This window comes from Balaenoptera acutorostrata, chromosome 14 (assembly GCF_949987535.1).
Source record: "Balaenoptera acutorostrata chromosome 14, mBalAcu1.1, whole genome shotgun sequence".
In the NCBI taxonomy this organism is placed as follows: Eukaryota; Metazoa; Chordata; class Mammalia; order Artiodactyla; family Balaenopteridae; genus Balaenoptera; species Balaenoptera acutorostrata.
The window spans coordinates 81,123,431-81,146,247 of record NC_080077.1 but is presented as its reverse complement, the minus strand read 5'-3'; the positions used below and the strand labels follow the sequence as shown (position 1 = coordinate 81,146,247).

Below are 22,817 nucleotides of genomic sequence, written 5' to 3'. Positions count from 1 at the left end.
ATAGCAAAAGAAGTAGGAATAGATTCAGGGGGTGAAGTGATAAGAGCCCGAACTGATTTTTGTCTCCTTAAAAGCCGCTGTGCGGAGCGCACCGGTGGAGGGAGGCGACGTCCGCCAGGAATTGGCGCGGTGGCAGAAGCAGCTTCGGGGGACCGCTGATGGAGCCATTAGGACGCCGTGATCACCGCGGCAGATCGGGCCTGGCCGGCTGGGGCATGTGGTGCAAACTCCTGGATCATCTTTTCCCATTTCAAAAAGGCAGAGACAGGGCCCCGGAGTTCCGAGGAGGCCGCGACCCAGCCTCACGTCTCAGAGAAGTGGGGAGCTGGGGCCCCCTATCCCCCGAACAACCTAGGCTTTGCGGTCCCGGCTTTGTTGGTGGGGAGGAGGGCGTGTCATTCCTTTCCTTGGGGCATCAGGGAATGACAACCCCACACATCTGGATCAATGGTAATCTGCAGGGCACGGGACGCACTAGCCCACCGTACTTTTAGGGGCTCGCGAACGTGTTTTAAATTCTTTAAAATCAGAAGAAAAAAATTAATATAATCCAATCTGCATTACATTTGTCTCTATACCACCGCAGACATAAACTATAATTTTAAAGATTTCTATTAATATTAATGTTTAAAATTAATATTCATGAAGGCAAAGGTCTAGAGCCCAGGAAATCCTAATGCATCGCTGGTCGTCTGACTGCTCCCTTCTTTTTTTTTTCTTTTTTTTTCAAACATCTTTATTGAAGTATAATTGCCTTACAATAGTGTGTTAGCATCTGCTTTATAACAAAGTGAATCAGTTATACATATACAATATGTTCCCATTTCTCTTCCCTCTTGCATCTCCCTCCCTCCCACCCTCCCCATCCCACCCCTCTAGGTGGTCACAAAGCACCGAGCTGATCTCCCTGTGCTATGCGGCTGCTTCCCACTAGCTATCTATTTTACATTTGGTAGTGTATATATGTCCATGACACTCTCTTACCCTGTCACATCTCACCCCACCCCCTCCCCATATCCTCAAGTCCATTCTCTAGTAGGTCTGTGTCTTTATTCCCGTCTTGCCACTAGGTTCTTCATGGCCTTTTTTTTTTTTTTTCCCTTAGATTCCATATATATGTGTTAGCATACTGTATTTGTTTTTCTCTTTCTGACTTACTTCACTCTGTATGACAGGCTCTAACTCCATCCACCTCATTACAAATACCTCCATTTCATTTCTTTTTATGGCTGAGTAATATTCCATTGTATATATGTGCCACACCTTCTTTATCCATTCATCCGATGATGGACACTTAGGTTGCTTCCATGTCCTGGCTATTGTAAATAGAGCTGCAATGAACATTTTGGTACATGACTCTTTTTGACCTATGGTTTTCTCAGGGTATATGCCCAGTAGTGGGATTGCTGGGTCGTATGGTAGTTCTATTTGTAGTTTTTTAAGGAACCTCCATACTGTTCTCCATAGTGGCTGTATCAATTTACATTCCCACCAACAGTGCAAGAGTGTTCCCTTTCCTCCACACCCTCTCCAGCATTTATTGTTTCTAGATTTTTTGATGATGGCCATTCTGACCGGTGTGAGATGATATCTCATTGTAGTTTTGATTTGCATTTCTCTAATGATTAATGATGTTGAGCATTCTTTCATGTGTCTGTAGGCCATCTGTATATCTTCTTTGGAGAAATGTCTATTTAGATCTTCTGCCCATTTTTGGATTGGGTTGTTCGTTTTTTTGTTATTGAGCTGCATGAGCTGCTTGTAAATCTTGGAGATTAATCCTTTGTCAGTTGCTTCATTTGCAAATATTTTCTCCCATTCTGAGGGTTGTCTTTTGGTCTTGTTTATGGTTTCCTTTGCTGTGCAAAAGCTTTTCAGTTTCATTAGGTCCCATTTGTTTATTTGTGTTCTTATTTCCATTTCTCTGGGAGCTGGGTCAAAAAGAATCTTGCTGTGATGTATGTCATAGAGTGTTCTGCCTATGTTTTCCTCTAAGAGTTTGATAGTGTCTGCCCTTACACTTAGGTCTTTAATCCATTTTGAGTTTATTTTTGTGCATGGTGTCAGGGAGTGTTCTAATTTCATACTTTTACATGTTCCTGTCCAATTTTCCCAGCACCACTTATTGAAGAGGCTGTCTTTTCTCCACTGTATATGCTTGCCTCCTTTATCAAAGATAAGTTGACCATATGTGTGTGGGTTTATCTCTGGGCTTTCTATCCTGTTCCATTGATCTATATTTCTGTTTTTGTGCCAGTACCAAACTGTCTTGACTACTGAAGCTTTGTAATATAGTCTGAAGTCAGGGAGCCTGATTCCCCCAGCTCCATTTTTCGTTCTCAAGATGGCTTTGGCTAATCGGGGTCTTTTGTGTTTCCATACAAATTGTGAAATTTTTTGTTCTAGTTCTGTGAAAAATGCCAGTGGTAGTTTGATAGGGATTGCATTGAATCTGTAGATTGCTTTGGGAAGTAGAGTCATTTTCACAATGTTGATTCTTCCAATCCAGGAACATGGTATATCTCTCCATCTATTTGTATCATCTTTAATTTCTTTCATCAGTGTCTTATAATTTTCTGCATACAGGTCTTTTGTCTCCTTAGGTAGGTTTATTCCTAGATATTTTATTCTTTTTGTTGCAATGGTAAATGGGAGTGTTTTCTTAATTTCACTTTCAGATTTTTCGTCATTAGTGTATAGAAATGCCAGAGATTTCTGTGCATTAATTTTGTATCCTGCTACTTTACCAAATTCATTGATTAGCTCTAGGAGTTTTCTGGTAGCATCTTTAGGATTCTCTATGTATAGTATCATGTCATCTGCAAATAGTGACAGCTTTACTTCTTCTTTTCCGATTTGGATTCCTTTTATTTCTTTGTCTTCTCTGATTGCTGTGGCTAGGACTTCCAGAACTATGTTGAATAATAGTGGTGAGAGTGGGCAACCTTGTCTTGTTCCTGATCTTAGTGGAAATGGTTTCAGTTTTTCACCATTGAGGACAATGTTGGCTGTGGGTTTGTCGTATATGGCCTTTATTATGTTGAGGAAAGTTCCCTCTATGCCTACTTTCTGCAGGGCTTTTATCATAAATGGGTGTTGAATTTTGTCGAAAGCTTTCTCTGCATCTATTGAGATGATCATATGGTTTTTCTCCTTCAATTTGTTAATATGGTGTATCACATTGATTGATTTGCGTATATTGAAGAATCCTTGCATTCCTGGGATAAACCCCACTTGATCATGGTGGATGATCCTTTTAATGTGCTGTTGGATTCTGTTTGCTAGTATTTTGTTGAGGATTTTTGCATCTATGTTCATCAGTGATATTGGCCTGTAGTTTTCTTTCTTTGTGACATCTTTGTCTGGTTTTGGTATCAGGGTGATGGTGGCCTCGTAGAATGAGTTTGGGAGTGTTCCTCCCTCTGCAATATTTTGGAAGAGTTTGAGAAGGATAGGTGTTAGCTCTTCTCTAAATGTTTGATAGAATTCGCCTGTGAAGCCATCTGGCCCTGGGCTTTTGTTTGTTGGAAGGTTTTTAATCACAGTTTCAATTTCAGTGCTTGTGATTGGTCTGTTCATATTTTCTATTTCTTCCTGGTTCAGTCTCGGCAGTTTGTGCATTTCTAAGAATCTGTCCATTTCTTCCAGGTTGTCCATTTTATTGGCATATAGTTGCTTGTAGTAATCTCTCATGATCTTTTGTATTTCTGCAGTGTCAGTGGTTACTTCTCCTTTTTCATTTCTAATTCTATTGATCTGAGTCTTCTCCCTTTTTCTCTTGATGAGTCTGGCTAATGGTTTATCAATTTTGTTTATCTTCTCAAAGAACCAGCTTTTAGTTTCATTGATTTTTGCTATTGTTTCCTTCATTTCTTTTTCATTTATTTCTGACCTGATCTTTATAATTTCTTTCCTTCTGCTGGCTTTGGGGTTTTTTTGTTCTTCTTTCTCTAATTGCTTTAGGTGCAAGGTTAGGTTGTTTATTCGAGATGCTTCCTGTTTCTTGAGGTAGGCTTGTATTGCTATAAACTTCCCTCTTAGCACTGCTTTTGCTGTGTCCCATAGGTTTTGGGTCGTCGTGTCTCCATTGTCATTTGTTTCTAGGTATTTTTTGATTTCCCCTTTGATTTCTTCAGTAATCACTTCGTTATTAAGTAATGTATTGTGTAGCCTCCATGTGTTTGTATTTTTTACAGATCTTTTCCTGTAATTGATATCTAGTCTCATAGCGTTGTGGTCGGAAAAGATACTTGATACGATTTCAATTTTCTTAAATTTAACAAGGCTTGATTTGTGACCCAAGATATGATCTATCCTGGAGAATGTTCCATGAGCACTTGAGAAAAATGTGTATTCTGTTGTTTTTGGGTGGAATGTCCGATAAATATCAATTAAGTCCATATTGTTTAATGTATCATTTAAAGCTTGTGTTTCCTTATTTATTTTCATTTTGGATGATCTGTTCATTTGGGAAAGTGGGGTGTTAAAGTCCCCTACTATGATTGTGTTGCTGTCAATTTCCCCTTTCATGGCTGTTAGTATTTGCCTTATGTATTGAGGTGCTCTTATGTTGGGTGCATAAATATTTACAATTGTTATACCTTCCTCTTGGATCGATCCCTTGATCATTATATAGTGTCCTTCTTTGTCTCTTGTAATAGTCTTTATTTTAAAGTCTATTTTGTCTGATATGAGAATTGCTACTCCAGCTTTCTTTTGATTTCCATTTGCATGGAATATCTTTTTCCATCCCCTCACTTTCAGTCTGTATGTGTCCCTAGGTCTGAAGTGGGTCTCTTGTAGACAGCATATGTATGGGTCTTGTTTTTGTATCCATTCAGCCAGCCTGTGTCTTTTGGTGGGAGCATTTAATCCATTTACATTCAAGGTAATTATCGATATGTATGTTCCTATTCCCATTTTCTTAAATGTATTGGGTTTGTTATTGTAGGTGTTTTCCTTCTCTTGTGTTTCTTGCCTAGAGAAGTTCCTTTAGCATTTGTTGTAAAGCTGGTTTGGTGGTGCTGAACTCTCTCAGCTTTTGCTTGTCTGTAAAGGTTTTAATTTCTCCATCGAATCTGAATGAGATCCTTGCTGGGTAGAGTAATCTTGGTTGTAGGTTTTTCTCCTTCATGACTTTAAGTATATCCTGCCACTCCCTTCTGGCTTGCAGAGTTTCTGCTGAGAGATCAGATGTTAACCTTATGGGGATTCCCTTGTGTGTTATTTGTTTTTTTTCCCTTGCTGCCTTTAATATGTTTTCCTTATATTTAATTTTTGACAGTTTGATTAATATGTGTCTTGGCGTGTTCCTCCTTGGGTTTATCCTGTATGGGACTCTCTGTGCTTCCAGGACTTGATTAACTATTTCCTTTCCCATATTAGGGAAGTTTTCAACTATAATCTCTTCAAAAATTTTCTCAGTCCCTTTCTTTTTCTCTTCTTCTTCTGGTACCCCTATAATTCGAATGTTGGCACGTTTAATGTTGTCCCAGAGGTCCCTGAGACTGTCCTCAGTTCTTTTCATTCTTTTTTCTTTATCCTGCTCTGTAGTAGTTATTTCCACCATTTTATCTTCCAGGTCACTTATCCTTTCTTCTGCCTCAGTTATTCTAGTATTGATCCCATCTAGAGTATTTTTAATTTCATTTATTGTGTTTTTCATCATTGCTTGGTTCCTCTTTAGTTCTTCTACATCCTTGTTAAATGTTTCTTGCATTTTGTCTATTCTATTTCCAAGATTTTGGATCATCCTTACTATCATTATTCTGAATTCTTTTTCAGGTAGACTACCTATTTCCTCTTCATTTGTTAAGTCCAGTGTGTTTTGAGCCTGCTCCTTCATCTGCTGTGTGTTTTTCTGTCGTCTCATTTTGCCTATCTTACTGTGTTTGGGGTCTCCTTTTCACAGGCTACAGGTTCGTAGTTCCCGTTGTTTTTGGTATCTGTCCCCAGCGGCTAAGGTTGGTTCAGTGGGTTGTGTAGGCCTCCTGGTGGAGGGAACTAGTGCCTGAGTTCTGGTGGATGAGGCTAGATCTTGTCTTTCTGGTGGGCACGTCCACGTCTGGTGGTGTATTTTGGGGTGTCTGTGGCCTTATTTTGATTTTAGGCAGCCTCTCTGCTAATGGATGGGGTTGTGTTCCTGTCTAGCTAGTTGTTTGGCATAGGGTGTCCAGCACTGTAGCTTGCTGGTCGTTGAGTGAAGCTGGGTCTTGATGTTGAGATGGAGATCTCTGGGAGATTTTTGCCGTTTGGTATTACGTGGAGCTGGGAGCTCTCTTGTGGACCAGTGTTCTGAAGTTGGCTCTCCCACCTCAGAGGCACGGCCCTGATGCCTGGCTGGAGCACCAAGAGCCTTTCGTCCACACGGCTCAGAGTAAAAGGGAGAAAAAATAGAAAGAAAGAAAGAAAGAGGCTATAATATAGTGAAGTAAAATAAAGCTATTGTAAAGCAAAGCTATACAGACAAAATCTCACCCAGAAGCATATACATATACACTCACAAAAAAAAGGAAAAGGGGAAAAATTAATATCTCCTGCTCCCAAAGTCCACCTCCTGACTTTGGGATGATTCGTTGTCTACTCAGGTATTCAACAGATGCAGGTACATCAAGTTGTTTGTGGAGCTTTAATCCGCTGCTTCTGAGGCTGCTGGGAGAGATTTCCCCTTCTCTTCCCTGTTCGCACAGCTCCTGGGGTTCAGCTTTGGATTTGGACCCGCCTCTGCGTGTAGGTCGCCTGAGGGCGTCTGTTCCCCGCCCAGACAGGACGGGGTTAAAGGAGCAGCTGCTTCGGGGGCTCTGGCTCACCCAGGCCGCGGGGAGGGAGCGGTACGGAGGAGGCGGGGCGAGCCTGCGGCGGCCGAGGCCGGCGTGACATTGCACCAGCCCGAGGCGCGCAGTGCGTTCTCCCGGGGATGTTGTCCCCGGATCCCGGGACCCTGGCAGTGGCGGGCTGCACAGGCTACCGGGAGGGGCGGTGTGGAGAGTGACCTGTGCTCACACACAGGCTTTTTGGAGGCGGCAGCAGCAGCCCCAGCGTCTCACGCCCGTCTCTGGGGTCCGCGCTGATCGCCGCGGCTCGCGCCCTTCTCTGGAGTTCGTTTAGGCAGCGCTCTGACTCCCCTCTCCTTGCGCGCAGCGAAACAAAGAGGCAAGAAAAAGTCTCTTGCCTCTTCGGCAGCTGCAGACCTTTTCCCGGTCTCCCTCCCGGCTAGCTGTGGTGCGCCAACCCCTTCAGGCTGTGTTCACGCCGCCAACCCCAGTCCTCTCCCTGCGATCCGACCGCAGCCCGAGCCTCAGCTCCCAGCCCCGCCCGCCCCGGCGGCTAAGCAGACAACCCTCTCGGGCTGGTGAGCGCCGCTCGGCGCCGAGCCTCTGTGCGGGAGTCTCTCCGATTTTCCCTCTGCGCCCCTGTTGCTGTAGGATCCGCGCTGATAGCTGCGGCTCGCGCTCTTCTGTGGAGTTCGTTTAGGCGGCGCTCTGAATCCCCTCTCCTTGCCCGCCGCGAAACAAAGAGGCAAGAAAAAGTCTCTTGCCTCTTCGGCAGCTGCAGACTTTTCCCGGACTCCCTCCCGGCTAGCTGTGGTGCGCTAACCCCTTCAGGCTGCGTTCACGCTGCCAGCCCCAGTCCTCTCCCTGCGATCCGACCGAAGCCCGAGCCTCAGCTCCCAGCCCCGCCCGCCCCGGCGGGGAAGCAGACAAGCCTCTCGGGCTGGTGAGTGCTGCTCGGCGCCGAGCCTCTGTGCGGGAACCTCTCCGCTTTGCCCTCCGCACCTCTGTGGCTGCGCTCTCCTCCGTGGCTCCGAAGCTCCCCCCTCCGCCACCCGCAGTCTCCGCCCGCGAAGGGGCTCCTAGTGTGTGGAAACCTTTCCTCCTTCACGGCTCCCTCCCACTGGTGCAGGTGCCGTCCCTATTCTTTTGTCTCTGTTATTTCTTTTTTCTTTTGCCCCACCCAAGTACGGGGGGAGTTTCTTGCCTTTTTGGAGGTCGGACGTTTTCTGCCAGCGTTCAGTGGGTGTTCTGTAGGAGCAGTTCCACGTGTAGGTGTATTTCTACTGTATCTGTGGGAAGGAATGTGATCTCCGCGTCTTACTCTTCCGCCATCTTCTCTATCCTCTGACTGCTCCCTTCTTAAGGCGTGAATATCATTGAAATTCAGTGCTTGGTGCTGAGTGCTTAGTCATTGAATAAATGTGGCGCCCTTCTGGGGGTTCGGGCGGGGAACCTCCCCTTCCACACAGGCCCATCGGGCTTGTTTTCCCAAGTCCTGAGAACATTCTGGGCTTGGCTGCACCTGCCGCGGAGTGAAGCTGTTCATCCCTGCTGTCAATGCTGAAGCCGCCAGGAAGGCACCCCGCGCGAGAAGAGCTGGTTCCCGGCAATTATCTGTGGCCTTGGTAATGCAGGTTAACATCTTTGTGTCTCATTTCTCCCTTCTATAAAAAGGGGTAATGAAAGCAGGTGATCACTAACGTTCCTCCAGCTCAAATAGAAATCTCCCATTCTAGGTGTCCTACTGGAACAAAGGCATCCGGAGCTTTAGCCGGGCTCCAGAACTGTGGTGCAATTCAGTGATTAAAAGAACTTTAAAAAAATCTACATTTAAGTTCATGTTTATTGTTTTATTGTTATTTTATTACTGGCCAAAAATATTTTGCTTATGACTTATTGCCAAAGGGTAGGATTAGAGTGAGAATAACTATTCAACGATACGTAACGCACAGCATAGTACTGTGCACGTGGTTGCAGCTTAACACACGTTTGTGGAATTGAGTAAGTTATTAATGGGACTTCATTCTGGCTTGGAGGTGCATGCAATGAAGAAACTTAGGGTTTCATTTCAATGCTCCACCATTCTCAAGAAAACCACCACAAACTCTTTATAGGAGGCTCTCAGTAACATTTCCAGGGCAAACACACACGTCTTACCCCAGACAGAGGGTTGAAGAATTCTCGCTCAGTCATTTTTGTATCAGCTAAACTGAGGTGTCCTGGGTGCACTGATCTTAGGGCCTGAGTGTCCCAGGATGTGGCGGGGGACGCCTGACAGCAGGGGCTGTGGGAGGTGACCCTGCAGCTGGGCTGAGTCCCAGGCTTGTGTGGAGGGTTTGCATGAAGGGGTTGGGTGAAGGGCTCTGGGAGTGTCTTAAGGAAGCTCCCTGGGGTGGTTCGGGTGTGAGATGAGGGCACAGGTTGAAACTCTGGAGAGGGGTGAAAGGTATGTGGCAGTCCAGCTGGCGACGGAAGCAGACATTAACAGAAAATCCCTGTGGTGGTACCCCGGGAGGCACGGGGCAGCAGCAGTGTAACCCCAGGAGACGGGCCGGAGACCTAGGAGACGGGATGGGGGAGCTGGGGAGAGCCCCCAGGAAAGAGGATTCACGTGGGTGCCCCAGGTCGGAAGGGACACTCCTAGCAGAGCCAATAAACAGTACACGGAAAGGGGACACTTGCAAGTTTGGGACTTTTGTTTCTGAGAGAACGATTTTTTGTTTTTTTGGCATTCTAGAATATGACAAAATACTGTAGGAAATTTCACTTGGTGAAATGTAGAACCTAACAGTTCATGTAGGATTAATTAGACTGAAGTGTGTTGTCACTTTTTCTAAGTAGATTAAACAGCCTCTGTATACCCAGTAGGAGGGCTGATAAGACTCCTTTTTATAAAGAGGCAGTAGGTAGAGTTGAAGGAAGCACACAAAGCTGCCTTTGAATTCCAGCTCCAGCCCTTGGTGACTCTGTGACCAGTAAAAGGTAAGTTACTTACAGATTTAGGAAACAGTTTCTCCAACTGTGTAATGGGGGGAAATAATAACTTTGTGTAGTTACTTATTAAGATTAAAAAACAGTGTCAATCAACAGTAGCTGTTACCATTTTTATTGTCATTATTGTGATGAGTGACATCTACCATCTTCTCAGAGCTGGTGACTAAGTGCGAATCTTACAAATTATGCACTTTCCAGAGAAAATGAGTTTGTTGATCCAGATTCTGGCTGGAAGCATCTAGGATGCCAGACTGTAGTTAATTTCAACATTTACCATTTACCAGCCTTGAGGTCTGCCTGTTTTTGAGGAGGATTTTTAGGAATTCAGGAGAGAATAAGTCAGAATAAGTTATATGTAGTTTTGCATTTTTGAAATCTTCAACCTGCACACCTAACTGGCATAAAAGCTCTACATGTGGCTTCCCTGGTGGTGCAGTGGTTGAGAATCTGCCTGCCGATGCAGGGGACACGGGTTCGAGCCCTGGTCTGGGAAGATCCCACGTGCCGCGGAGCAGCTGGGCCCGTGAGCCACAACTACTGAGCCTGCGCGTCTGGAGCCTGTGCTCCGCAACAAGAGAGGCCCGCGCACCGCGATGAAGAGAGGCCCCCGCTCGCCGCAACTAGAGAAAGCCCTCGCACAGAAACGAAGACCCAACACAGCCAAAAATTAATTAATTAATTAAAAAACCGCTGGAGTGTCCTGAATTTGAAGCCTGTTAAAAAAAAAAAAAAAAGAAAGAAACAATAGCACAGCCTTGGGGCAGGTCCTGGTTCCACCTCAAGGGATACACATAACAATATCTTTGAGCTCTTTACAAAACTAAAACCCCCAACAAATGGAAGATGCTAGTATTCTTCATTCCAAAGAAGGCCACCTGAGGCCAGATTAAAAGAACAAGAGAAGTTTATCGAGAGACTACATGAGACCAGTAAAGGAATGCAGGCCCCGAACACACTCTAATCTTATCAGCAACCCTGCCCTTGAACTATTGCTATAAAACTCCTCACCAAATCCTCGAGGGTTGGGACACAGTTTTGAGGGGCATGAGCCCACTGTGACCCCCTTTTCCTGGCGAAGCAATAAAGCTATTCTTTTCTACTTCACCCAAAACTCTGTCTCTGAGATTTGATTCGGCACCTGTGCACAGAGGCTGAGTTTTCGGCATCAAGAGCAGCTAGTTTAGAAAACTTGTAAATTCTTCCTCTGCCCCTTTGAGATGTAAGTCTGTTTAGAGGTTCTTGCCAGAATTATGACTCCTGACTTCCGAATTTCTCCAGGACCTGGGAGACCCGTCTTTAAAATGTAATCATCGGGAAAGGTAGCACCTCGTACCTCCCAGGCTATGTGGGAGGGTTGGAGCTTTGCTCCAAGTTGTAAGACAGGAGGTGGGCAGGGCATGTTGACTTTCTCATTTTCAGCATCATCCCAAACTCATGGAAATGTGGCCTTGCTCTTGCTATTCCACTAGATTGTTTTTGCAAAGGGTTCTAATGACCTCTGAACCGTCAACTTAAATGACTTCCATCTCCTGTTTACTCACCCAAATGCATCCTTTCAGCACTGGCCTTCCCCCCTGCCCCCCCCCCCCCGCCCCGCCTCCAGACACCTACTTCACAGGCTAGAAGTCAATTCACCTAATATCCATTGCCGTAAAACTGGTTTCCCCAAAAATATTTCTTGGAGTATTTTTATGTCCTGAAGATATTTTATTAACTTTTGCCCTTAGACTTTTTAAAATGACTTAGTTTATGTGCCCTTTGTAACTATGTATATATTTTTACTAAGTATTTTCTAAATTTTCAGTATTTTATGAATGATAAACTCTATGTTTTTATTTTATAATCTTGGGAATGCTTTAAGTGCTTAGTCTGAAGACTTTGTGAGTTTTATAAAATTCTATTAAAGTTTAACTTTAAAAGACCATAAGTCATGAAAAAGAAAAGGAAAAAGAAAAGAAAAGTAGGACCCTAAAGCAGATGCAAATAGATTGAACAGGGGCTCTTAGACAACCTGCTTTAAATGAGCAACAGTTAATTAAGTGGCTTTACATGAGTGAACAGGTAGGATGGGGGTCCCTGGAGAAAGAGATCCAGGCAAGGCTTTCTTGACATAAGAGAAGCCATTTTTGGCCTAAGCCATTTTGTGATCTAAGCCTGGCCACAATGCTTGCCCTTGAACAGGTCTCAGTAATTAATGATCTTAAGGGAACAAAAGAATGCAGGAACAAAGGACTGTTATCCGGCAAGAGAAGTAACAACAGCAAAGATAACATTGTTGTAAAGACTCCCAGTTCTGTTTCAGCAGTAAAGATTAACCTGAAGGCTCAACCACAAGATCAACTGGAACCTAAGGGAGGATAACGTTGACCTTTTCTGACCCTTGTGTGCCCATCAACTAAAGCTTGGACTCTGTCCAACACTCAAGCTCCTTCATGAATATGCATGTACCCTTAGCTTAAAACTTCCCCAATTTCGCTGTTCAGGGAGACCCTGCTTTGGGAAAGACCCCTGGGGTTCTCCTTACCTGCTGCAAGTAATAAATCCTTCCTTCTCCTGCTCTTTGGCTTGCATGTGTCTTTTGGTTCGAAACCCATCAAGAGGGGAACCCAGTTTTCGGGTAACACTGCCTCAGCCTGGCTTTCCCTTTCCTCCATTCTGAGCATCTTTACTCCTTACTTAGTACCCAAAGCTGCTCTCACAGTGGAAGCAGTACCCCGCCACTCCCAGAAATGTCTGCGTTTTCCTCCTGCCCTTTCTGGAATAGCCCCTCCTTACCCTCCCTTGCCTGGGCCCACCACCACTCTACAAGGCCCGGCCCCTACGGCTGTCTGTCTAGGAAGCCTGCGGTGACATTCTCTCACCTGGGGAGAGTGAATTGTTCCCTGCTCTGTGCTTCTTAACATTTCTGTTCATATCCTGACTATAGTGTTTAGAGAGTCTCTGACTTTTTTTGTACATGCTTCTGTCTCTCTTGTTAGGCCTTTTGCTCCCTGGGGCAGAGATGGGCTCTATCCACCTTTGGGTCCGGTGTCTAGAATAGCGCCTGGCTCTAGGCAGACGGTCCCTAAGTGCTTCCTGAAGGGATGAATGAACAGAGGAGTCCCACATCGTTTTTGCATTGCCATTTACTTGTCCGACTTTTCTGTAACAGCAAAGAGAAGGGCTGGAGAGAGCAAGAGGCTGGGAAACCTTTGATGGTTTAAGAAAAATCCCCCAACATTTGGAAATAAGAAGAAAACTTGTTGACAAGTTGCCTGGTAAACAGGGATCATTGTGGGCCGACCCGGCTAGCTGCCTGCATTTTTACAGCCGGCCAGCTGGATTTTTACATTTTCACATGGTTATATACGCACCAACATAATATCCTCAATTTTGCCTTTTGTCTCGTAAGGCCTAAAATATTCACTGTCTGGCCTTTTAAGAAACACTTTGCTGACTCCTAGAAGGAGGTAACTTGGTTTGACCTACCATTTACTATTGATTATGGCATTTTACAACTCTATAAAGTTAGAAGCTATCGTAGAGAAAGTGGATAAGATACAATGATTGTATTTTCTGTTTTGTATTTAGAGCTCATCATTTGCTTTTGTTCTCTGTTTATATAAGATCCCTGTTTCCATATCCTCTTTAAATCAGATTTGTCATCTAACAATTTCCTTATTAAAGAGTCAAATAAAACTGTGGCATATGCTCACTATCTATTCGTATGACATTCATGCTTTTCACATTTTGGGGTTTGGAGGAGGCAGGCTGGAGGCTCCCGGGCTGGGGGACAGTGCACCTGAGGCGGGAGACCCTCCAGTGTTGTGTAGCCCTGGTTTTAGTCTGTTTCTTCCAAGAAAGTGGTAAGAAAAGCGCAAAGAGGTAAGACACCCCGTAACTTAGTTTTGCCGTATTTGGCCATCCTGGTTGGGAAAAGGTTGAAATGATAGGACACGTTCCCCATTTTCCAAGGAAAGATTCTTGGGCTTCTCTCCCGTCAACAAGCTAGGTATTTATTCGGATGTACAGTATTTCCAGAGCTGCCCTTTTTCTCTCTCAAGAGTTCCCTTTCTGATCCTCTTTCAAGGAGAGTTGTCTCCAGTAAGTTCAAGCAAATACTTGCATGAACAAACCCGAATCAGCGAGGCTTCTTTTATTGGCTAAAATGGCCTTCGGGTGTTATCTGGGATTTTGATGGTCAGTGCCCTGGCACTGTGACCTCTCTTGCTACGTGCTGGGGGGTGGGCACTGCTGAGTGTTAGCAGAGCCTTAGACACTAGAAAAGACCATGCCGGCAACAGAGCCAGAGGCCGCGTGTATTGGAATTTGAGTCCTTGCTCTCTAGGAAGCTGAAGTAATTATCATCACTTGGGGTCCGGGGACCTGAGAGGCAACCTGAGCAGTTGGGTGCAGTGGTTGAATGTAGTAGGAGGATGTTTTAATCAGCTTGTCTGTCAATCACCATGACAGCTTACACTTAAATACACCCCCATGAGGAGAAAATCTGGACCTGCCAGACATGCTGAAAAACTAGAAGCAAAGTAGCTGCCATCTTCTAGATTAAAGCATGAAGAAGAAAACTACTGAAAATCATATGCATATTCTCCCTTAATTTGTTTTAAAATCCAGACACCCATTTCTTCTATAATCAAAATACTAGTTTTGTACATATTTCCCCAAACTAAAATTGTACAGGAGAACTGAGGCTAGAAACACTTGACTATACTCTAAGTATACAGGTGTTTTTTTTTTTTTTTTTTTTTTTTTATGATCGGCATTTTACGTTTCAGGAAGTTTTATAAGATGTGCAGGTTCATAGAAGTAAGAAATTAATGAACTCTGTGCAGAAGCAACGGTTGTGAGTGTTCTGAGTTTGGGGCTGTCTCCGCCTGGATTGGAGCAGGCTGTGAACAGGGAAGGGCTGTGAATAGTGTGAGAACGAAGGTGGGAGCATTCGTGAGTCTGTGTCTGGGTGGGTCCCCGAGCACCTCTCCGTCTTGGGTGGCCACTTCCCTCTCTTCAGCAGCGACCACCCTCCAAAGGTAGCCTGGGCCACTGCCACCAAGACTTTTGTGGCTGGTGTCCCGCCTCTCTGGCTCTGGTGCCAACAAAGATTTTCTCCTTGACCAGACCCTAACTCAGGCTCCCCTAAAATTTTCAACTCGGCCTCAACTCTTGGACTTCTGTGTTTGTCTCTTCATTGTCCAATTTTAGCATGAAAGCTGTTAAGTAGGTTTGGCCAGACTCTCCCAGCCTCCATATAAATGATCATCAGGTTCCTCATCCTCTGCTCTCTCCCAGGTTGTGTCTGACCCCCTGGCCTGCCTTCAGCAAGAATCCTTTTAGGTCAGTTTAGCCAGAATCCCCTCTGACCCCTGATGTTCCTTCTTAGTAATATTCCATCCACTGACCCATTCTGCTCCTTGGCTATAAATTCCCACTTGCGTGTGCTGTGCCCAGAGCTGGGTCCAATTTCTCTCCTCCACTGTGAGACTCCATTGCCGTGGTCCCTACATCCATCGAGATGGGCCCCCGGAATAAAGTCTCCCTTGGCATCTTTCACAAATGTCACTGAGTAATTGTTTCTTTAACGATGCTGGTTGTCTTCATGGGGGCTGCAGCAGCCCAGCCCTCATACCACCAACCCTACCACAGGCCTCCTCACTGCCTGAGACCAGCCAGGGGGACCAGAGTTCTCTACATCCATCTCTATCCCCACACTTTCTCTGTACTATTCAGGCCTCAGGCTTCAATGAAATGGGATTTCAAGGAAAACTCAGTGCTTTCTTCTTTATGGGATCCCTCCCTGGTGATTCCCAAACTCACAGAAATTTACAACTAAGAGTAGCATATCAGAAAGTGCTCATTAGAAGGTCTTTGAAGGAAAAAGGCACAGCTTTGATCCCAGCATCATTGTAAGGTGACCACCCTTGGCCACAGGGCAAGTTCCTGTGGGCAGGGACTTTCATAGTTTCGCCAGTTATTACCGTGGTGGATGAATGCTGACTCTCTTGGGTTACACACGTAGAAGATGGTAAGGTTCAATCAATCATCAGGCACGGGCTTCCCTGGTGGCGCAGTGGTTAAGAATCCGCCTGCCAATGCAGGGGACACGGGTTCGAGCCCCGGTCTGGGAAGATCCCACATGCCGCGGAGCAACTGGGCCCGTGACCCACAACTACTGAGCCTGCGCGTCTGGAGCCTGTGCTCCGCAACAAGAGAGGCCGCGATAGTGAGAGGCCCGCGCACCGTGATGAAGAGTGGCCCCCGCTCGCCGCAACTAGAGAAAGCCCTCGCACAGAAACGAAGACCCAACACAGCCAAAAATAAATAAATAAATAAATAAAGGTCTTATTTAAAAAAAAGAAAAAAAAATCATCAGCCACTTGCTGGCTACATGGGTGAATCTTCCCTTTGCCTTCTGTGAAATAACTGAACCAGCCGCGAGGGAGGAAGCCTTGCCTCCTCCCACCTTCTCCAGCTCCCTGCCCACCGGGAGATGTCACAGTGTCTTCTCAATATGACTAGGAGCCCTTTTGGATATCAGATTTATCCATTTTGATTTATATAGAGGAATCCATAAAGTTTTTTTGCTATTTATTTTTAACTTGTATAAAATCCATATTTGGCTTTCTAATTCTGCTGTCCTCCAACCCTTTCGTTTAGGCATTACTCATGTCCTGGCTGGCTCACGACAGCCATTCTTGGCAGACCTCGCCCATCTATCCATCCATCCATCCATCCATCCATCCAGTCATCCAATAATTCTATGAGTTCCAGCGTATTAAAAATTCAGATTTTTCTGAATTCTCCAAGTATCAAGGAAGAAGTAGAGTAAGGTAATGTCCCAGGTTGCCCAGTGCTCTCTGGCCCCTCCTCTTGCTCTACCATCAATCGGTGTAAATTTGGCTCCAGCAGGCACTGGAACCCATGTTAGTACCATCTCATTTCTATTGCTACTGGCTTCTTAGAGGAAAAGCTACAGAGCCAAACTGGTTGTGAGAAATTAGTGAAATAATTTCAGTTGAACCTCTGCACAAATACCTTGTCATGGTACTTGTCATTGTTCCCACTGGTACCCTCCTCAGATCACAGATTATTAGTCAAGTTGCTAACGACGATGTTACAATATTAACCACCAACTTTTATTAGTCAACTACAGCGTGTTGAACGTTATGCTAAGCGTTGACTAACCCTCACAACTGTTACTATTTCCATTTTCCAGTTGTGGAGATGGAGTGCTGCTGTTAGTGAAACTGAACAGGACCCTGTAGGGCTCCTGGGCACGGAAGCCTTTCTGTGTCCCTGTTTCTTGTTTGTAGGGAATACACTCCAGCCTCCATGACCTTCCCTGAGTTCCAAAGGGCAGGTTCAAACAGATGCTAATCAGGGAAGTGGGGGGGATGGTGAGACAAGGGAAGAACAGTCAAGAAACAATAGTGCAGCCTTGGGGCAGGGTCCTGGTTCCGCCTCAAGGGATACACATAACAATATCTTTCAGCTCTTCTGCAGAACTGAAACCTCCAACAAACTGAAGATGTTAGCATTCTTCCTTCTGGGGAAGATCACAGTTGATAACCTCGAGAAGCTCATCAAGAGACCACCTGAGGCCAGATTAAAGGAATGCAGGCCCTGCACACACCCCAATCCTTATCAGCAGCCCTGCCCTTGAACCATTGCTAGAAAACTCCTCACCAAATCCCACCCCCGCACCCCCGCCTCCCCGCCCTCCCCCCCTCCCCCCGGCCCAGTTGGGCCACACAGTTTTGAGAGGCACGAACCTGATGTGTCCCGCTTTGCCTGGCAAAGCAATAAAACTATTCTTTTCTGCTTCACCCAAAGCCCTGTCTCTGAGATTCGATTCCGCACTGGTGCACAGAGGCAGAGTTTTTGGCATCATTAGAACGCAGGATTCATGTTCAGGACCATAGCCCTCCAAGGTCATGGTTTTCTGCTGTGCTTCCTTCCAGCGTCCCCAGGGTCCCTTACACATCCCTGGCAAATACATTACCAGCTTCCTGCCCTCTATCTAAGAGGTGCCCAGTTTTCCCCTGCCTCAACTTGGCTCCTTACTTTACCTTCTCCTATTGTTGGATGGGTCTCTAAGTAGCCTGTCAGCTCCCTTGGGAGGAAAAAAAGGGAGGGGGTCGGGCCCTTGTCTCTCTTATGCTAAGTTCTCCCTATATATGTTCCTGTTTTCAATTGACTGAAAAGAATTGGTCTTCTGATTTTAACTGGCAGGGGTCCCCTGGTAGTTTTCAGGGGAAGAGGCAGTATCTTACTAGCATTTAGGAAGTCTTTGATTTCTTAGGGGTCCAGAGGGCTTGCTTAGCTGCTTGTACGTTCAAAGGTAAGCACTCCAGGCTCAGTGCCTTCGGGCTCTCTGTCTTTCTAATAATCCTGTTTACCGAGGTAGGAGGCAATTTTCTTAAAGTTGCTCAAGGCTCTGCTCCATCAAAGATAAGTGTCTCCCAACTGAGCCTTTTTGTTTGCATTTTGCCCAAGGCCTTTCCCTCTGCCTTCCTTGTTAGTCCCCAGGAAGCCAGAGAGGATGTTAAAGATCCACCTCACTAATTCATAGCCAATTAGGAAGTTTGTTCTGAACATGACTGGAAGGTCGCTTTTCCAGTAGATTTGGAGCCTTGCCCCCTTGCGCTCCAGGGAATTAAAACATTTTCTTCAGTTGGTTAGAAAACAGAATTTTGAAGCTAATGGTGGAAACAGTTCCCAATTTGGGCATAGCTGGTTATACATACACTATGCTTTATTATCAGAACAAATGTTTGCTTTCTATTTTGTAGCTTCGGGCTCAGCCCCTGTATCTTTAAGTTTTTTTTCACATTTAACTACTTTGTTTTACTCTGCACAAGTGGAAGCTGATCTAGGGTACACAAATGGGAAGGGACATGATTTTCCTCTTGGGTGATGGTGAAGTGGCTTTCTTCCAAGTTTGAGTTTTGGTCTAATGATTATTTTTCTTTCCTCGGGAAACTGTCTCAGTTTCATCCCGAATTGTGCTACGAAGAGAACTGGAAGGTTTCTTAGGTAGTTGCAGTTCTCTGAGAAAGTGCTTTTGACTTCCGGCAAGATGTACATTAGCTTGGCTGTGGGTTATGTTAAAAAAAAAAATCTCTTAAGCACAGCAAAAGTTTTGTTCTGTGGGGAAACTAAAGAGCCCAGATTGTGAAGCAAGAGGTATACTTGCTCTTCGCTTTTTTGATGTAGGAAAACTTTAACCTGCGTGTCTTAGGACCCTACCTTTCTACTACGTTGATTCATAGCTTCCGAGAAGTTATTTTGTCAAGTGCGGTTTTAAACTGATTGTTGTGGCCTCAAAGTTGAACTGCATGCTTACGCAAACAAACAAAACCAAAACAGTCCCACAGATTTCTGGGTTGGATTCTTTTACCTGGTTCAACGTCGAGAGAGTAGCTATCTATTTCCAGATCAAGCTGTTGTGCTGCCGCAGAACGAAAATCCTCCAAGACCCCTCGCACAGCCTTGGTGAGGTTATACGGCACGGATTTAGCAAACTTCAGCTTGCTGTTCACAATCACACTTCCATTTCTGAAGTTAAGTATTTCAAGTTGCTTAAAACCCGTAAGATTGGATCGTAGATATGGAACCAGCTGCAAAAATAAAAGATGGTTTACTCTTAACGGTGTTCTAAGTGCTCAGCTGTTGCTAATTCCATTTATACTCACATTTCATTATCTGAGGCATAAATTTCAGTTCCTTCTTTATGTTGGTGTTTGGATTGAACATGAGACCAGAACACCACTATTTAATGATCTATTTGCAGTGATTATGTCCCATATTTCCACTTTCCTGGGTATTGAGATGGATGGGCAGTGATTTTCTTCATGATGAATTGTGAGAACAGAGGATTGAAAAAAAAATCCAGGTCAATGCTATCAGCCAAGCAGGGATGCCAGGTTCAGTTATTAAAAAAAAAAAAAATCCAAGTAAATAAAAACGTGTTCCAAACTGAGCCCAGGAGCAGACTGACCTATGCCTGGTAAATAGGACATCCATTTGGAAGCAACCAATTTGAAATGACCTATTGAAATAAACAACAGCTGAAACATCACCTCGTCTGTCTGTGCAGGATGCTTCCTATCAACACAAATGTGGTGAAGTGGAAAGAGCAGAGAACTTGGCTGTCAGGAGACTAGGTGTCAGTCCTGTGACTGTCGCTAGCCAGCGGTGTGACCCCATCAAGCCACTTAACTACCGCTGTACCTCAGCGCTCTCACCTGAATTGTGAGGGAGAAGAAAAGTTGTTCCCTAAGGACCTTTCCCAAGTTATAATTTAATAATCTCAAAATGATGCCCCAGAGAATTGTGCTTCACGTTCCCACACCTGTCTCTTATTAGCCACATCCATCCTCTTTTTTTTTTTTTTTTGGCTGCGCTGCATGGCATGTGGGATCTTAGTTCCCTGACCAGGGAACCTGTGCCCCCCTGAAGTGAAAGCACGGAGTCTTAACCACTGGACCACCAGGGAGGTCCCCACGACCATCCTTGAGATCACTTTTCAGAAATGTCTGAAACTCAGCGATGTCTGCTTTGTTTCTGGCCTTGAAAGTGAGCCCTCTCCTTCATGAACCAACACCCACGAACCCAGAGAGGGCACAGATGCAAACTACAATCTCCCAGGCTTGGCCCAGACCTGCTTTTCCTTTGCCCCTGTCCCCACCCCACCAGAATTTTGACTCTGACCCAGACCCACATGTTGGTACCCCTTCCAGTAACCGCTCCCCCCGCACAAGGTCACTGTGAAAATAAAATGAAATTTTATACAAAGTGTGGAACCGCTCTCTCCTGTTTTCTCCCACCTACTTTGACTAGGCTCATTCTCTATGTGTTAACATTGCTTTGGCCTCTGGTGGGAATTCCCTGTCCTCAGCTAGTGTGCAGACGACTAGCTGCTCCCTTCTCCCAAATCATTCTCCTCTTCTTCACGGGAAAGAGGCTGCCCAGGTAGAGACCACATTTCCCAGCCTCCCTTGCAGCAAGCTGTGGCCACGTGACCAGTTCCCACCAATGGAATAGGAGTGTAAGAGATGTGAGCGACTTTGGCATCACTTGCTTAGGAAATTGCTTGCCCTGGGCTTCCTCTCTTTCCCCTTCTCACAGTGGAAACAGGGATGTACTGGCAACCCAGCTTTGGCTGCATGAGTGAGGAAACACCCTTGGGGTTGGCAGAGTTATAAGATGAAGGGATTGTGAGTCCCTGGATGATGTTATAGAGCAGAGCCGTCCCACCCACCCAGTGAAAGAGAAATACATTTGTACTCTATTTAAGTTACAGTATTCTTGATCTCTTCATTATGGCAGCCCAGCATGTACCCTAGTTAATACACCTGGGTTCGGTGCCCTGGGGCTCTGTTCCTTGAGATTGTCCCAATATCTACTCACCTCATTTGGGGGAGGGGGGAATAGCACAAAGTCTTAACTTTAAAGTTCACCTGAAGCATTGGTGTTTATGTGGTTTTAATTTACATAATGATTTAACTTATATGAAGCTTACAAATATTTTTCCTCTTATTTTCAGAAATTCTGTAATCTTTGTGCTATGCATTGTGTACTTGAATTTCACTAGCCGTGACTGTGTAGAGGTTCATAGTTCAGCAGTTTTCATTGTGTATGTATTTCTACAAGAGTACATGTGAGTTTGGGGGGGTGTTTCATAAATCAGGGTTATATGCCACCATGATTGTCTTCTCACTTTCTTTGTTAGGGCTTGGGATGCTAAGCCATTTAGTTAGTTTTTTTTTTTTTTTTTTTTTTTAGTTTTATGAGAATTTAAGGGGAACTAAAAAAAAAAAGATTTCTTACACTTGAACTCTCGGCCTCATTTGTGCTGGACTTTTCTAGCCTTGAACCCTTTAGTCAGATGGCTGGAAAACAGCATGTGGCATTATAACTTAGGAAAAGTCTGCTCATATTGTTTATAAATTCCAAGTTCAGTGCGTGAGTGGCTATGTATTCCTCCTGGGAAAACTAAATCAGGAGGAACTATAATGAAAAGGTCTTAAAAATAAGTTTTTTCCCAGGAAGCTGGGCGGCAGTGGCCCATTGGATCTGAATCCATCTCAACGCTCTAGCTGAATGCTATCGGCAACAGCTATCTCAGAGGCTTGTCTCTTCCACCTTGCATTGCTCAAGACAGCCAGGGATTATATTATAAAATAACAGCAAAAAAAAAAGAAAGGAGACACACAGATAGCTGTACGCGGTGTCCACTCACCAGCTGTGTGAATCGCTGCTCCAGAGCTTGGTACTCCAGCGAGCTCTTGTTGAACAGGTCAGTGGAGAAGGGCATGTTGGCCACACGCAGACTGAAGAACACCACCAGCTCTCGGCCCCTGGCGGCGATGGTCATGGCGCTGGTGGTGATGTACTGCAAAGCTGGGCCAGGAGTGATGTTCTCCAAGAAATGATCCAGGGTGGAAACATACCCACTGAATCCCAGTACCTCAGAGGATGCGTGAGTGCTGGTGAGATCCGTTCCGTCTAAGTCTCCGACTGTATCTTGACTGCTGATACTCAACCTGCTGTCTTCTGAAGATGCAGGTGAATGTGAAATTTCCTGAGCCAATTGGCTGATGGCAGAATAATCATCAGTGGGGATGGTTAGCCGTGGGATTAGTACTGTCTGGTCAAGGGACATTATGTCTGTGGCACTTTGATCAGTCTGAGAAAAGATGCTCGATGCAGTAAAAAAAGGTAGAGTTTCTGATAGGGAGGTAGAGGTCACAGCAGGTGGAGACCAAGAACTGTCCATGGAGGAAGCTCCTGAGACCAATTCATTATGTCCAAGCATCCCCGCAAAGAATAGAAAGCAAAAAAGAAAATCCAAAGTTAAAATTAATTTTGGAAAAATAGCATTTGACTATCTTAATGTCATATTTTATTTTATTTATTTTTAAATTTCTTTGATTTTATTCCAGTTTTATTGAGATATAATTGACATACCTCACTGCATAAATTTAAGAGGTACAGCATGTTTTGACTTACTTATGTAGTGAAATAATTACCATATTTAGTATCATATTTTAAAAA

At 44.9% G+C, this 22,817-nt stretch overlaps 1 protein-coding gene across 2 annotated transcripts in view; it reads right to left on the bottom strand.

The window, feature by feature from the left end:
• The window catches only part of IMPG1 (interphotoreceptor matrix proteoglycan 1), a 135,946-nt gene that overhangs the window by 23,848 nt on the left and 89,281 nt on the right, over positions 1 to 22,817 (bottom strand). For both annotated transcript variants that reach the window (XM_057528056.1, XM_057528057.1), the window contains 2 exons: positions 22,003 to 22,531; positions 19,159 to 19,378 (listed from right to left, as the gene is read on the bottom strand). In XM_057528056.1, coding sequence (XP_057384039.1) covers positions 19,159 to 19,378; positions 22,003 to 22,531 — 749 coding nt within the window. The remainder of the gene's footprint in view (positions 1 to 19,158; positions 19,379 to 22,002; positions 22,532 to 22,817) is intronic.